At 39.1% G+C, this 17196-nt stretch overlaps 1 protein-coding gene across 1 annotated transcript; it reads left to right on the top strand.

The window, feature by feature from the left end:
* Window positions 1–6720: 6720 nt before the first annotated feature.
* Window positions 6721–13530, top strand: PTPDC1 (protein tyrosine phosphatase domain containing 1; the record flags this gene model as incomplete). The annotated part of the gene is made up of 9 exons (XM_079540113.1): window positions 6721–6934; window positions 7461–7632; window positions 8243–8323; window positions 8468–8586; window positions 9398–9535; window positions 10120–11327; window positions 12067–12252; window positions 12634–12744; window positions 13414–13530. 9 exons carry the CDS (start codon window positions 6721–6723, stop codon window positions 13528–13530), a joined length of 2346 nt encoding a protein of 781 aa, XP_079396239.1.
* Between the last annotated feature and the right edge of the window lie 3666 nt (window positions 13531–17196).

Raw genomic sequence — 17196 nt, 5'->3', positions numbered from 1 at the left:
GCGCATTTCTGGGGATGGTACTGCAGCCATGAAGGGATCAGCATTCACTCACTCTTTTTGCAGGGTCACAGGTAAGATGTTAGACTGAAATTCCTGCACTTCTGTTTGAAGACTCACTTAAATTTACTACGTTTTTGACTATTTGAGGTGTAACCCCTTTACCTTGTAGAATTCCGTTTTAGATCTTTTCCACTTTTGAATTCCCTCAGTAGCACTCAGCAGCACTGAAGGTATTCCATTCTTTTGTATGTAGTCTTACATACAAAAATCTGTCACAGTACAGGATCAGGAATATCAGACTCACTCGTGTTGTTTGTAGAGCAGTTCCTTTATTCATTTTCACCCCTCTTTTGTACTTCTCAATAGAAATTACTGGTTGCCAGCCTGTGCAAGGCAGGTTAAGACAACTTCTGTTAACTGTTGCGTTAGCACTGAAAGCTGACGTGACTCAATGAGACGAATCCAGTCAGTTGATAGACCTGCCCATTTTCGGTTGCTATTCATGTAAAAAAAGCTATTAATAGCAAATAGTGAATCACCAGACCAGCACCTACATAAATTTCTAATGAAATTAGAATTAAATTCTTTTGTCTTTTTTGTATGTGAAAGCAGTGATAGTCCTCTAAATACAATGCGTAATGATTAAATGGCATTAAATGACATTCACCGTAAACTAAAACAAATGCTGAAATTTTTTTCCTTAGGGTTAAAATACCACTTACTTATGGAAGTAACAAATCAGTTCTGGCTGTGTGAAATCAGAGCAGTTCTACAACAGCTGCAATACTGTTCTGCTGTGTAAATTATAAACCTCTGAACTGTATGAAGATGTGTTCAAATTAATACCTTGTCTTCCCTTTGTCCTGTAGTGTTTATTTGCCTTTTCCAATGGCTGATGTAGCTCCTAGCTAGTGCTTTTAATTTTGTTTCACCATTCATAACAATCAAAGCTCTTAACCTTGTCATTAATTATAAACAGTCCCCACATGGTCATATTTTTGCTTCGTCTTGTTAACTGAGTGGTCTTTAATTTCTAAACATCTTAATTAGTGCAATTTTCAGAACTTTGCGTTCAGGCAATGAAACTTCATCCCATATAATCTGATATTTAGACAGATATCCTCTTGACTTCTGTGGGACTGCTCCCAGGAGCAAAGCCATTCAAGAAGATAAGTACTTACAGAACCAGGCCATGGAGTAAATGTTACCTGAGGGCTTAGGTGCTAACCTAGTGTGGCCCCTACCTGCAGTTGCATTGACTGTGTGTTCCTTTAGCAGGTTGCCCTTTTGCTTGTTCCTTGTCTGTAAATGCTATAGGGGGGAGAACAAATCACTTTAAAAGCAAGAAAATGCTACAAGTGATCTCCACATTTTATGTGACAGGCATAAGCATCAGCCTTTGCCTCTCTTGTATGTAAGAATGTATTTACAATGGAAAGATTACCCAAGATTTTTCATGATAATACATGAAACCAGTCTTTTCAATGTGTGGTCTGCTGTCATATTCTAGGTTACCAGATCCATACAAATCTGGGGAAATGGGTCCTCACTGTTAGTAAACAGCTCCACAGAAATGGGGGAGGATTACTGTGTGCTGGCAGCTGCACTGCCACCACTGGAATCATTCCGGTTTGGAACGCAAACTCTCCTGTTTGAAAGCATGTTCTGAAGACAGTAACTGCATCTGTTAAACAACCATATTAATTGCTAAGGTATAGTGGGAATCTTAGCATTTTGGGGCTTGTTTTCTGCCTGCTAAAACATTAGACATTATTTCCTTTTCTCAGTCCATTCTGAAGCAAAAATTCAGCCCAGCAACTGGAAAACACTGACTTCCAGATCCTGCAATCATAGGAAATGCTCATCCTGTATGCAAGGCAGAATGACACCTCAGCCAGTTTTGGGCTGTGGTGTAAGTGCTGTGAACTTTCCTCCTTTCTGGGCAGCTGCCTGCCAGCCAGTTGCAGGCCCCCATCTCTCAGTTGTCCGACTTGCTGCATGGCTTTTTGCTGCTTAACCTTCACTAAGGGTTCTTTTGTTCTAGAGGCTGCATCACCCCTTAGAAACTTAGTGGGAGCACAGACTGATCTCACCTAAGGAAGCACACTGTGCCTGTGCAATTTCCTCTGACAGAAATCCACCTCTGATTATATGACACAGCAAGTTGGATGTGACAGCTGTCATCTGTTACCAAATGCAATAAGTGAATCGGCAACAAAATCTGAGACATCCTTTCTGCTAGGATCTGGTTTGCACAGAAGTGGGGAAAAGCCCTCCAAGGTACACAGAGTAACACCAAAGCAAGTACAGAATGCATGCCTCGAAGGGGACTGCTGGAATATCCCCTTAGTGCTTGGTGTCTGGCTCCAACAGACCCGTTTCCCTGGGCACTGTGGTTCTGACATTTGTTTCAGTCAGCCAGCACTGCAGATGTTATTTTTACTCCCATTTCTTTACCTGTCTTGTTTGTGCAAGCTTAACGACATTGCTTCCCATGGTAAAGAGATGGAACATCAATCACCTAAGACACTGTTCCATTTCTTAAGTTGTGATACCAGGATTAAAAGAGCAGCCTCTTTGCTGTCATGGCAATAGAAAAGCATGGCACAGAGCAGATCTGATTAAGGTGGTATCATGACTGCCACGATGCACGTGACTCAGCTCCCTCAGAGAGCTCATAAAGAACATGACCTGGAGTAACATCTGAGGCTTGATTTTCTCTAGCGTCCATCAGGTGCTAACTGATGAACAAAATGCTGAAGAGGACCTTTTAAAACTAAGAATATGCAGTACATTGGAAAAGCAGTTGTTGTTCCTTTGACCCAAACACTATTCCAGCTCTCAACACTCTTTTTATCAGTGCAGGAATGTAGTGCACCTCTGCAGTAACAGCAACACCAAATTAGTCCTTACTATCTCAAAACACAGCTTTACCCTTTGGTCTCAAGTGGTGTGACTGCTGGTGATCCCGCTGCCTGTGTGATGAGACCTGACATATTGAAATGCTGCCTGGAGAAGCTATCAAGATTTTTTGAGAGAAGTTTCTGAGAAATAGAAACACTTTTTTTTTTCTTTTTTTTTTTTGGCAGTTCAACTGTACTAACCCTAAATGGAACTTCTGGGGATAAAATAGTGATTTCTTGAGCTGCAGTTTCCTCTGACTGAAAATCATCCCTAACTGATTTCAAAAGCCACTGGAAAAAAAACACAGGGATACTAGAGCTTCTCTGAATGCAAGTACAAGCATGTATTCCTGCCTGTTTATTATGGGATGGACTTGTAAAGTGCAGTCAGATGGTCAAGCAGCTGAGTAGAAAATGTGTGTCTCTATTCTACATTAAAGACTCATCTTAATGAACATTCTTCAGAATATACATATTTACATAAGGAATGTCTTGCTTAGCATCAATGAACTTTCAAAAGACCCCTTGGCTTTCACAGACAAATGCAATTCTCATCTCTTGGAGGCCACTGATGCAGCAGATATTGATGGGTTACTTTGTGTACGTGTATGCTGTTCCCACCATAAGCTGGGACCATAAGTAAGGGACAGAGCTGTACTCAGTGACTGATGTGGAATAAAGTCCATAAACACATACAGAAGAATAGTTTCAATATAAGTATGTGTTAGATAATATAATATCTATACATTAAATTTCATGTGAATTGATTCAATTATTTACCTAAAGCAATTACTCAGAATTATAGTTAATATATTATATAGTTAATATTCATGCAGAATGAATGACAAGCAGTTAATACCTCAACACAGCACTGGACTGTTTACCACGTAATAATCCTCATTATTATGATTGTAGTAAACCTGTCTCTTAGAACACTGTGGCACTGAATCTTAGTATTGTTTTCGCAGAATTTGGGACTGAAGGTTTATTTAGAAGAGTTTCAATAGTTATAGCATGGACATGCTTTTTTTAGTACTATATTTGCAACTATTTTACTATTGAGATATGAGAAGTAAGGATGTGCACTCAGGAGCCATGAAGTTGTTTTACTTAAACATCACAGTGACTGATTAATAAGTTCACACTGACAGCTTTCCTTGTATTATCTGTTTTTCAGATACAATCTCTTCAGCTTGCTTTGTATTATAGGAAAACATGCTTTCTGCTTAGACAGCCTTGTGTTCTGTTTTCTAATTAAAGGAGAATCTTCATATATGTGATTTCAAACTTGCCAGCTTAGTAAAACAGAATGGAGGAAAGAGAGCAGAGAAGGCACATACCTTACACAGTGTGCTTGGACTAAAATTATGAATGGTATGGTCTGGAAACAGTGCTATCATCATTGGTTTTGCTGGAACAGCCCCTTGGAAGCTTCCAGTGCAGGATTTATAGTTGTGTGTTTACTTTTAAGAATTTGAGAAAATTGATTTGGCTGTAAAGTTTTCTAGGTGAGTGGCTCCTGTGCATATAGAACACAACTGTAAGGTACAACATCAGCCAGACTCTGGAGCTGGAAATACACAGGTGACTTCTTATTGCTAGGACAGATAGAAGAACTGGTGAATTTTAAGACTGCACACCAAAAAGAAAGTAATGGTCTGTGCCTGAATGCCCAGATCTTAACCCTTGGATGACTTTGTAACCAGGTGCCAGGTACTGAGCTTTAATTCAGCTTTATTTTGCATTTTTGAGCTTGCAGAGTGACAGCAAACACATTACTGTTTCCACAGGTACTGCAATGGCTGCAGGAGTTTTGCTGCAAAATGAACTACCATATTCTTCGTTGCTAGAGAGCAGTGTGTATCTTGCAAATATGAGTTCAGGTAATGATTTTATCATCCACTGATTTTATCAATCACTTATGCTATTGATATAAACAGCTTAAATAAGTTCTGAAAAAGAAGCAATTTTCCATAGGGGAAAAATGGACATTATTCCCAAATTTTAAGCATAAAATGTCTATAGCAAAAGCAAACTGTGTGACTTCTTATTGCCACAATGTGTTAAGATGTTGAACTTTTCAGTAACTTTCAGTTTGCCAAGTCTCTTGCTTAGAGAAATGGTTCCATGTTCAGAAGCTGCCCAGCTCTCTGAAGGCACAAAAAACCTTCAACAAAAAAACCCTCTCCAATATTGAAAGTTTCTGGGTGAGTACTTGCAAATCATGCTAGACTCAGTGGAAAAATAATGGTATGCAGCATTTTCACTTGCTCATCTCTGGCTCCATTATCATTTGATATATACAGGAAAAAAAATTCTGGGAAGAAAAAGAGTTAAGAATGAAATGTGAGAAAGAATGTAATTAACTCAGAAGCATTTTTTGTTTGTTGGCTGGACATAGGCAGCACTTGAAGAACCTTCTTCATCTCCTTCCCTTCTCTTCAACCTGACACCCAGAATAAAAGCATACTTAAGTATTTCCCAATCTTCTTATATCGGTTTCATTAGGACAGTCAGATCTTTGAGCCTTAACATTCTCCTTTTCACATACGACATCACCACAGATTTGTTCAGATGCCTGGTTTCCACAGAAATCCTTACTGTGTCTTAACAGTGGGGCTGCATTATTCAATATTCAGTCACTCAGTCCCTGTTCAGTACCTGGAAGAAACAGCAGATTTTTGCCTCATGATTTTGTATAAAAAAAGAGCTTTCTCATACACAATTCCTCTTTAAGGGTTACTGTTTCCATAACACAAAAGGAAAAATCAGACTGAATGAAGTATACAACCTAGGGAAAACACAGTGGGATTCTGTTAATTGACCAAAGCTATGGTGAGTTTTCCTCATCTCTCTGCTCTCTCCCCTTTAACCACTCAGACAATTGGATGACTTTAAAAAAAAAAACACATCCACATTTCTGTAATCCGTTCTCCACGTAAGTTGCTTGAGAATGTTGTGCTTTTGAGAGCGCAGTAATCTTTCTGGCCAGCTCATTCTCTTTCTTAGCACGCTGGCAGCAAAGTGGGAGGCAATTTGCCACCTAATATCTACCTTCAAAAGCCTAAAGCACTCAACTGATGCATCTTCTGCTCCCCATAATCTGCTTTATCTCACTCTGTAGGGCTAACAGCTCTGGTTAATAAAAGAGCTGTGCCCTGAAAAAAAATAAGCCTTTTGTTTTGAGTAACAAATTGTGTTTGTTAGAAGATATGAATGGTCCAGAGTGAACAGTCTACAATTCATCGTGTAATGAGCCATTTCAGTAGCAGCACACTAATCCCAATTATTACAGAGCTAATGATGCATTTTGCAGCAGCTCAGCGGAGGGAGAGAGGTGGTTGTGGAATGTAAAACCAGGAGTTGGGGGCGTATAATGTACTTACAGATTCCTCAGGAAGCAGAGCCTCCAAATACATTTTGATTGTTCTCTTGAATATATTATTTTGTGCCTAACTGAGTTCTGAATGTATGTTATTTACAACTAACTAAAATACTCACATTGTTTATGGAAAAATGTTTTGGTTGTTCCCAGTCCATTTTCAAAATTATCTACTTGAAATGCAACTATTTTCATCAGCAGCGGAACACTTTGTCCCAAACAGAATCAATTCATATAGAATGTCACTGCCACGGGGCTGGCTGGCAGCAGAGCCCTCATTGTTTGTCACTATGGAGACAGCTCAGCCCATGCTGACTAGCTGCTCCAGCAGACGGAGGGATGCGCATCTCGCTGCAACTTCAGTGCTGAGCAACTTGGCTTTCAGACCCGTGCCTGCTCGGCAGCCGCGCTGTGCTGTCACTGGTGCTGGTCATCATGCAGGGCTCACCCCGGCGGCGCTCAGCAGTGAGTATTTTTAGCAACTTTTTCCAGGGTCGGAGGCATTCTTCCTCCGATCCGCTTCTTCGCATCATCCAGAGGCGCCGGAGCTCAGTTGTTGAGGTTCTCTCATCATCGACGCACCGGGTGATGGTGGCAATATCGTCGCTGAGCCCCGAGGAGATGGATGCAACTTTTCCTGAGAAAAAAAGTAAAGTAGTTCTCCTTAAGACTGTTGGCAGTTCTGTTGTTGTTGTTGACTCTGTTAATAAATACATACACTTCTGTTCTGTTGACTGTATTTTATATTTACATGCATAAAATAGTGTTTTTTTTCCTGTGTTTTATGTTTTGTTCATTGATTCCTTATCTGAGGATTAATGCATGCTTTTCACTGTAACATAAAATAGAAGCACACCTTCACGCACCTGCCACACCACACGAATGTGGCTCTTTCTGATTTCAGGTGTCTGTCAGTTGTTGCCCTGCACGGGGTGTTGCACGCCGATAGCTTCATCAGGAAAAGAACACATCTGCTGTGACAAACACCAGCTTTAGTAATGCAAGCGTTTTGTTTTTTCTCAGAATCCTTAGAGTCTGCCTTGAAAAATGAGTTGTAAACAAGTACTGTACATTTATGCTCTTTGTAACTTTATCATTTAAGGTTGAACAAATACTTGTATGGTGGAGATGAATTCACAAGGCTCTTATTGAAGGGGTTTTTGCCTCTGTTATAGGAAGTTCAAGGCGGCCGACGGCAAAATACACAAAAGTGGGGGAGCGCCTTCGCCACGTCATCCCTGGGCACATGCAGTGCTCGATGGCATGCGGTGGCCGTGCGTGCAAGTATGAGAATCCGGCTCGATGGAGTGACCAGGAGCAAGCTATTAAAGGGCTCTACTCTTCTTGGTAGTATGCAGCATTTACTGTCACTAAATGTAACTGGAGCCTTTATACGTATTAAAAGTCAAAGTAAACTGACATGAATTCTAATAAAAATATCCTGCACTACAGACAGTTTTCACTGAGATTTAAAATGCAAAGGAGTTAGAATGTGTTCATAATGGAATTTCAAGTGAGGTAAAAACATTTATTGGAGATGAACTATGTTTGAAGAAAGCATATTCATATTCGGCATTACTGACGTGAAGCACACCTTCACATTCTTACTGATCTAACAGTGAATGCTGCACGGAAGCATAACAGCTTTAAAGGGCCAAACAGGGAGCAGCTCACATTTCTATTCAAAGGAATGTTTTACTATGTTAATTGGACTGGCATTCGAACAATTCCAGTAAAGGTTTTTTGATGTGTGATATCTGTCTCCACTTAACAGGATTCATCACTAACACTGTGTGATGAGAGTTTTTTGAAAAAGAATTTCTAGTACATCAGCAGCACGTCTGTCATAATGAAAATAACACAGCAGCCTTATCTTGGCAAATTAATTCCCAGGAATTAACATAATTATTCTCCTTATTAATGTAAAAATAGTAAATACTATTTTTTAATTCCTCAGGATAACAGATAACATACTGGCTATGGCTCGACCCTCAACAGAATTAATTGAAAAGTACAACATCATTGAACAGTTTGAAAGGTAAGAAAATTTACCCATTATTTATTGTACATATTACTAATAGAATTTCCAGTCTGTTTTCTCTTTCAGCCTATATTTGGATTTTGGTAAAGGTCCATATTCTCCACTAGGAATAAACACGTATTTCATCTCTTCCTTCCTTAGATGTGGCATAAAAACCATAATTAACCTGCAGCGTCCTGGGGAGCACGCGAGCTGTGGGAATCCGCTGGAGCAAGAAAGTGGCTTCACCTACCTTCCTGAGGCGTTCATGGAGGCTGGCAGTACGTGCACTCCTGCTGCTGGGCCTCATTCATTATTCATTTCAGCTCCAGATATTTTTACTTGAATTTGCATGTCTTAAATAGCTATGTAAGAAATGTTGCATGAGTTAGGGTGTAAGAATCAAAGCCAGGCTGGATGTGGCTCTGGGCAGCCTGGTCTGGTGGTTGGCGAACCTGCCCATGGCAGAGGGGTTGAAACTAGATGATCATTGAGGTCCTTTTCAACCCAGGCCATTCTATGATAAAGCTGGGCAAATATAATCCATGGTTAATAACACATTATCCACTTAGAAGAAAGAAGGGACAACAGCTGGTTAACTTTCTTCTTCTCAGTTCCCAAACATCTAATACGTTAATGGTGTTTCAAATTCTGGTACATTTCATTAGAAGCCATTTGTAATGACAGGATTTTTTGTGTTTCCATGTGATGACATGCGTAAATGCGCCTCTGTATAAGAAAAAGCTTTTGACTGAAGCAGCGCTTTAATTTCTAAAAGGGAAAAATGATGCTTTACTTCTAGATAGCTCAGTAATTTTTGTATGAATCATTCAGTTTTGTTAAATTTTTTGCATTGCAGCTGAACTCGAGTTTGACAGTCCAGTGCTAGCTTCATGCATTTATCAAATTGCAATAGCAAGAGTACTCTGAAATAGGAAAATAATCTCGTGTAAACAGTATGTAGTCAGATTCCCCCAAGAATCTTTATACAATTTTCTTACTATAATTTACTATTAGTCATCTCTCCTCTGCATATAGTACCAAAAACTTCACTTTCAGTAAAGCAAATAACTCATTCTCTTTTTGTTTTAGTTTACTTTTATAATTTTGGATGGAAGGATTATGGAGTGGCATCTCTTACTACTATACTTGATATGGTAAAAGTCATGGCTTTTGCGCTGCAGGAAGGCAGAGTGGCTGTTCACTGTCATGCGGGACTTGGACGGACAGGTATGTTGTTCTGCTGCACGATACCAGAACTGCCTTTCTGAAGATGCAAAGCACCCTCTGTTCATAAATTATTAATAATTTAAATTCACTGCAAGATCTCTAAAGTCTTTACAGCTCTTTATAGATCTTTATAAGATCTATAAAGTAATTAAAATATTAAACAAATCTGTGAAAACGATCTGTCAGTAGCTGGAAGAGATCAGTTTTAGTATGTAAAAACAGCAACCTGCAAGGTTAGATTTTTTTTTTTTAAATTTCAGTGCAGTAATTCCCTGCTGCATTCAATGGGACAGTTTCCTTTTGGTGGGAAAAAAAGTCACCCAAAATTTCATTTACTCCTCGCTTTTTCAAGACCTATTTGCATAAGTTCTTCCCATAGAAGCCTCTACTGCTCTCACTGAAAGCGTAGTGAGAATGGATTTACTGTCTTGTGGTCCAACAAAAGCAACTAACCCCACAGCATCATATAATAGTGGACACAAAGCTTGTGTCTTCACCTATATTCATTTTCATCCCATAGTTCTTCTGAATAATTGTTTTTGTTTGAAAATTCTTGAACCAATGCTTGTGTTTCTGTGTTCCAGGTGTTCTAGTAGCTTGCTACTTAGTTTTTGCAACAAGAATGACTGCTGATCAAGCCATTCTTTTTGTCAGAGCAAAAAGGCCTAATTCTATTCAGACTAGAGGGCAGTTACTGTGCATCAGAGAATTCACTCAGTTTTTGATTCCTCTCAGAAACGTATTTGCTTGCTGTGAGCCCAAGGCACACAGGGTGACGCTGTCCCAGTACCTGACCCGCCAGAGACACCTGCTCCATGGTTACGAGAGCAGGCACCTCAAACACGTGCCAAAACTCATTCACCTAGTGTGCAAGCTGCTGCTAGACTTGGCTGAAAACAGACAAGTGGTAGAGGCAGAACTCTTAAACATAGCAGATCTCTCAGCTGAAATTGAAAAGACTGTCTCCCAGCTGGTGTCGACACAGCTGGATGGAGACCTTGCCAGGCAGGACAGTGACACGTCGGACTCCTCGCACACCCACTCGGCCACTTGTGACACGCAGGATTCTCTTTTCTCCCTTGCACATGAATGTGATCCTCTTTGGAAAAGGAGGAACGTCGAATGCCTTCAGCCTCTGTCTCACGTGAGGAGGCGTCTAAGCTACAGTGACTCAGACTTAAGGAGAACTGAGTTCCTCTTAGAGCAAGGAGAAACGGCATGGACGGTACCTGCTCAGATATTACTGTGCAACAAACTTAAGCAGAACAGTGGTGAGGAGAGTTCTGCCACAGACGAACAAAAGCCACAGCTGGATTTGAACAAAGAAGCGTTAGTGCGTAACACGTGTACAATTTGGAGTCAGACTAAGTTTAATTTGGATGGGCAAAAAGATGGATCTTCACTTTATCAGAGAAGGAACTCTACCAAAGAAGTACAACGCAGCAGAACTTTTTCTTCAGGTCTAGCATCTCTCCACTATACCAGGGAGCCTGGAACACGAAGGCATAATTTCACCAATGAGGTTGGCCATAGAAAAGAATGTGAGACTCGTATGTACAGCAGAAGAGTCTATGTCTCAGAGGATTCTGATTCTTCTTCTTCTTCTAAAGTGAACTTTTCCATTGGATGTGAAAGCCAAGGTAGCAAAGATCCGTCAGAGGCAATTCCACACATTGTTCTGCAGTCAGAATTAAGTTTGGAAGCTCGAAGAATTTTGGCAGCAAAAGCACTTGCAAATATAAATGAATTTCTGGAAGAGGATGAAGTGAAGCAGAAGGTAGAAATGTGGCAGGTAATTTTTAATGTCATTCAGTGTTATGTATTCTGAATATTCCACTGCATTTAATTCTTAGAATGGCAAAAATGCCACCATGTGCTTTGAAATGGCACACTGGGACACAGATTTATGCTCTGGTTAAGAAAATAATTGTATTTGTCAGTTAGGAGTCAAATCTTTCAATAATATGTGAAATGAACCTACAAATTTCAGTACCCAACAGGAAGTTAGAACATTTTTTCAGGTTGTGTTCATCAATTTCACTAACTAATGAAAATTGGTGCTGTTACCTCTGGTTTAACTTAGCTCCTGATAGCATAAAAGTGCTACTGATTTTAAGTTAGAGTTATGTTGTTTTTAATCTGTGCTTCCTCTGAACTAACCAGAGGATTCTGCCTATAATTCAGTAGAAACTTAACTGCTATTCTCAAAATCAAATCCTCCCAGCAGGAAGTAGGAATCCAATGCTGTGTTATATATTCTGAGAGATAACAGGGAGATTCTGAGCTGCACTATTTACATCATCTTTCTGTGTTAAAGAATCATTTGCATTACTGCTGATTAACATTGACATCATGGAAAAAAAAAGTTCCTTTTTTGTAACCATTAAGTCTTCTTTTCATGTTGGAATGTAAGCAGCCTAATACTGTTGCAGTTGAAAGGAATATTAGCGAAAGTAAACAGATGATGCATTTGTAGTTTTTTTTCTTTTTTCTTTCCTCTCCTTTTTTTTTTTTTTTTTTTTTTTTTAAAGAAAGAACTGAATTCTCGAGATGGAGCTTGGGATAAAATCTCTACTGAGAGAGATCCTTTCATCCTCTGTAGCTTGATGTGGTCCTGGATAGAGCAACTGAAAGAGCCCATTATATCCAAAGATGATATTGACATGTTGGCAAAAAATTCCATAGAATCACAAGATGCACTTAACTTACTGAAAAAGGTAGATGTTTTATATGTCAATGCATTGTTTGAGCATGTTTTGTTACTCTATTCATTTGTGACCTTTAAACATGGAAATTAAACATTCAAAAGGCACCTTCAATCTCTTTTAAAAATCAAAATGGGGATATGCCTGATCACCCAGAAATTTCCAGAGCAGTTTGAGACACACTAGAGAAGATTTTCTTCCATTGTGACTGTCACAATTATATAGAAAAGCTCTTTAGGCGTGTGAAAATTCCCTCCTCACCTCCTACCCCTGAAGGTTTCAATACAGGAGGGCACAGTCTGGTATTTAAACAGCAATAAACAAAAATGGAAAGTTAATTGTTTTTCATGAAAAGATTTCTTCTAATGAGCTGCTGTTCCTTTTATCCACCAGGAGCAGTGTCAGACTATCCTTTGTATTTTACACTGTGTGGTGAACTTGCAAACGCTACCAGCTGATGTGGAGGAGGCCTTACTTGTTCGTGCTGTTAAAGCTTTCACTAAGGCAAGTAACTGTCCAAGGCATGGTATTTGTTTGTTTAAATCATGAACCAGCAGGGCAGTAAAAGTGACAGCAGTCCCTTCACACTTGGTGTACTCGTGCTGTCTCCATTCAGAATTTGTGGTTACCATCCTACATAAAAGATAGGGAATATTCTCAACAAACCCCATTCTGTCACTGGAGCCATTGTCCTTTCGTCTCCTTTTTCTGTCTCTGGATCACTTCCAATTCATGGACTTCTTCATATTAGGGAAAAGATGATTTTTAAGTGATGGGAATAAAAAGGCTCTGAGAGTAGCTTACCAAAGGCTTTGGTGGACTGTATTACTTGGACTCTTCCCATCAGATTAAATTGCTTTCTAAATTACATCGTAGTTCAGCAGGTGGAAGTATTTAAAAAGAAAGTTCATCATTTTGCTTCCTAATCTCTTGTAAATCCACAGACATGCCAGCTGTTAAAATAATCATAGCATTTCTTCATTGCTTTAATGTTTAGGCAAAACTATTTACCATGAAGTACTCCATAATGAAAGCACTCCGTGTTTGTATTTGTTTTTGTTTTTTTTTAAATAAACCTGAAAACTGCTTTATTTTTTTAAATGTTGCTCATCTCTGCATTTTGCCATGTGACACCTATTTAACAACTGCATTTCAATTTCTGCCTTTTATTAGACAAGCTTTGATTCTGAAGATGGGCCGTACATTTACAATACCCTGAAAAAAGTATTTAAGCAAACACTGGAAGAAAAAAGAAAAAAGCTGAAGGAAGGAACAGAGAATCCCTCTTGATTTCTGCACGGTGATGCTGAAGGATTAGATGACTCTACCAAATTATTTTGCATTTTCCAGCTACTATAATTTGTGCTATTTTGCATGATTTACCTAATGTTAGGTGGCAGCCATTCTTAACAAAACATTTTATTTTTTTAGAGGGAGTTTCATTGTGAACTGTTCTATCTACATGGTTCTAAGGAACAGCTCCTGTTTGACTGTACTGCAGCTTTTTGATTTCCAGTACTATTTTATTTCATGAAATGTTCACTTGTTTTGAGCTGTATTTATTATTTAGAAACCTCTGTAATGGGCAAGCTATGCTTTGTACAAGTTACACAGTTGCCATAAGTCCAGTGCCATGGTACAAAAGGTTTGAATGGACTGAGTTAAAGTTTGTGTATTCAGTATGTTTACATTAATGTTACTTGATTTTTCTTTGAGGACAATAAATACTGACTGAAATAACTCTCCTTTTAGAAAATTTAAAGAAAGAGAAATAATTAACAGATCTTGAGGTCTGCTGTTAACAGCAGATGAAATAACTGCCACCAGTGCATTCCTCAAAGGTGCTCCACTAGAGAAATACATTAAATTCTTTAAGTTACAAAGGTCTTAATTTAGAAACTTTTGTCAAAAAAAAAAGGGCTTCTAATTTTTTCCTTAGTGGAAAATGAGTTTTTTCTTCTTAAATGCTTTGAATAAATTATTTTTTATTCAACTTCCATAGATTTTAAGTGAAAAAAAAATATTTAATTATCAGACTTCTGGCCATACATTCAGCAAAAACTTACATAAGTAAGTGTCATAAAATAACACTCAAAAATAATCAGTGAAGATCTTACGACCTCCAATGCACTTTATAGAGCTATTTTCATCTAATAAACAACTGGGATATCATCATATCTGCAGTTTTTGATTACAGCTTTAGGATTCAGGCTGGATTATCAGGATGCCAAATTAACAGTTCACCCATTTTGATATATATGTAGCTAGACAAGAATTTGTCATTTCAAAAATATTTTTATTTGGCACTGCAAATGACTATTTGGAGTTAAAAGTAGACCAGTTTCATATGTGTATAAATTACAAATACTTTAACTTTCAGATGATTATATATCAAATTCAGATAAAGTTCTTTGGTAGAACTTCCTGAAGTTAGCACGCTTGAAGGTAAAACACCAGATATGAAATCACATGCATGAAAGCAACTTTGTAGGAGTGGGACATGGTATGCAGCTTAGCTTTAGCCAGCACGCTTAGCAGTGCCATTTTGGAATACTAAGATACATTTGCAGGTGTCGTAATTTCCCAGGGAATTACTTCTGCTTATGAAAGCTGAGCAGTTCCAAATAGGCAACACCAATTCCTGGCATGATGTACAGTGTGGAGACCAGTATGGAATTGTTTAAATGGGGGTAATTAACAAGGACTACATGTCATTAAACCTAGCTAGAATAATCTGTTGTGAGTTAATGGCAGGTGTTTGCACTTGAAAAATTACTTACAGGCTGTCCATGCAGATGGATACTGTAGAACTGGGTGCTTTTTTATGTACTGGTTTTTTTTTTGTTTGTTTGTTTCAATGACAAATGTGGTTGCAATTACCAGCAAGTGAACCACACCTGACTGAATCCATCATGGGGAAAAGAAACCAAGAATAGCCCATCTAAATGAATAATCAAGCCCACAGACTTCAACAGCATCCTATTAAGTCATTTCTTACCTGAGTGATGTATTTATTTTCCACATCATCTTCTCGTGTTCTTAACCTGACTCAAATTTGTGTGACAGCCTTGCAGCTGTGGGCTACGTGTGGGCAGATTTCTCTTCATGCTTACCAGGAGCACTGCAGGGGCATGCTGACAATCTGTTACCTAAACACACTGCAGCAAAACAGTCATGAGCTAGTGGCAGGATGGGACAGGAGGACCCCATTTCCTGACCAGGAGGTTACCTCAGTATCTGCAGCAGCAGTGATACTCTCTGCAATAGCTACTGCAAGAGACTGCATAGAACAGTTGGGGTTCTGCACTTCTGACAAGACTCAGTAAGGCTTGTCAGCCAACAAATGCCAGGAGAAATCCCTCCACTGGTGCAGCACTGCCTATCTCCATAACATCAGGGCTCTTCCTCTTGATCTTCTCCCGCTTCAAGTCCACCAGCCAGCTCTCTCCTAACTTGTAGCAAGTTACAGTGACTAACAAAATGTCGCCAGAGGAGTCCTGAATAGAAAAACATGCAAATAATGCCCCCTGCGCTCTTCTCACTCCCCGTCCATCAGCAAACTCAGTCGGTTGTTTTTACCTATGGGTTTCCGTACACAGATGTAACTTTTTTTTTTTTTTTTTTAATAAGATGGAAATATTTAAAAGAAAAAAAAATTTGTGAAATTTATACTACATCTTAGTCAAAACAACCGATAGTCTGAAAAATAGTAGGATCTTCCCTTCATTTTGACTCACGGATGAAAAAGAACCTTTAACTAGTAAACAAATACCTCTTGCTGCTTCTTTTCCTTGGCTCCAGTTGTCTTCTGAGAACAGCATGCTCTGAGTCACACACTTCAGTACTTCTTTCTCCACCTGCACAGAAACAATGAGTTGAGATTTTCCTGTGGCTCTTGGATAAAAATCTACTTATTCTAGGTCTGGATCTGTCAGCATATCAATTGTGCACAGCTGCTAATAAAGACTTCTCCTACAGGATTCTATGTATCTTGAAGTGTAAATAATTCACACACACATCTAGCTACTTTATAAAGCATTTTGAGAAGGGAAAGTGATCTTAATTCTCTGATCACCAGTGTCTTCAGGGTGCAATATTCGCTTCATTCTTTGGCTTTAGGGTTGCTGGAAGATCAATAAAAGCCCATCAAGAAAGAATAAATTTAGATTTATTGCTGTTCCAGCTTCTTGCTCTCCTGTAGCAGAATGCAGAGCAGAAGAAAAGCAATGGGCAATGACAGACAGCAGCTCCTTCAGGAACATAGTGCATAGCACAGTCTCACTATAGAAACAAGTAGTAGAGGTTAAAATGAAGAACTCCATTTCAGTGACACGGTGTCAGAGGTACAGTGGTGCTCCCTGCCCACTTCGCACATCTGTTTTCCACAGAGGACTGTGCAGCTGATTTGTTTTGGAGTTACAACATATGACAGAGTAGCAGATTAACAAATATTTGATAGGGCATGATTTGATCAGCGTCACCTAGCTTTTTGTCATGTTACCACATTTACTCTCAAGAATAAGCTGAGGCCAATTAGCATAAAATGCCTGCATAGCCACCACAGCCACAGTGAGGACGGAGCCTGGATCCTGTCCCCATGGCCTAAGCAGACAGAATTCTTCCTTGAATCCTGGTTGCATTGCAGCCCCACTTGACACCAAACAAAGGGCTCTACCAACAGAAAACAAACTTTATGTCAAGATACTTATTTAGAGCACAGAAAAATCTAAAGAAAATATCCTTCACAATAACTTAAAGCAAAAAAAAAAAAAAAAAAAAAAAAAAAAAAAAAAAGGCAAAAAAAGAAAGCATTCAGTATTGGCAGTGTGACCAAGCGCTGTAAGTGCTGAAAATAACACTGTGCTTCCCACACAAGGTTTCCACGCACCTCCATTGATACTTCCCCTCACATGCCTATTCTTACACCTGCACATCCTGTCTGTTCCAGAGCACACC

This window comes from Tetrao urogallus (genome assembly GCF_951394365.1).
Source record: "Tetrao urogallus genome assembly, chromosome: 10".
In the NCBI taxonomy this organism is placed as follows: domain Eukaryota; kingdom Metazoa; phylum Chordata; class Aves; order Galliformes; family Phasianidae; genus Tetrao; species Tetrao urogallus.
The sequence above is the reverse complement of the archived record's forward strand: the minus strand, read 5'-3'. Positions and strand labels throughout refer to the sequence as shown.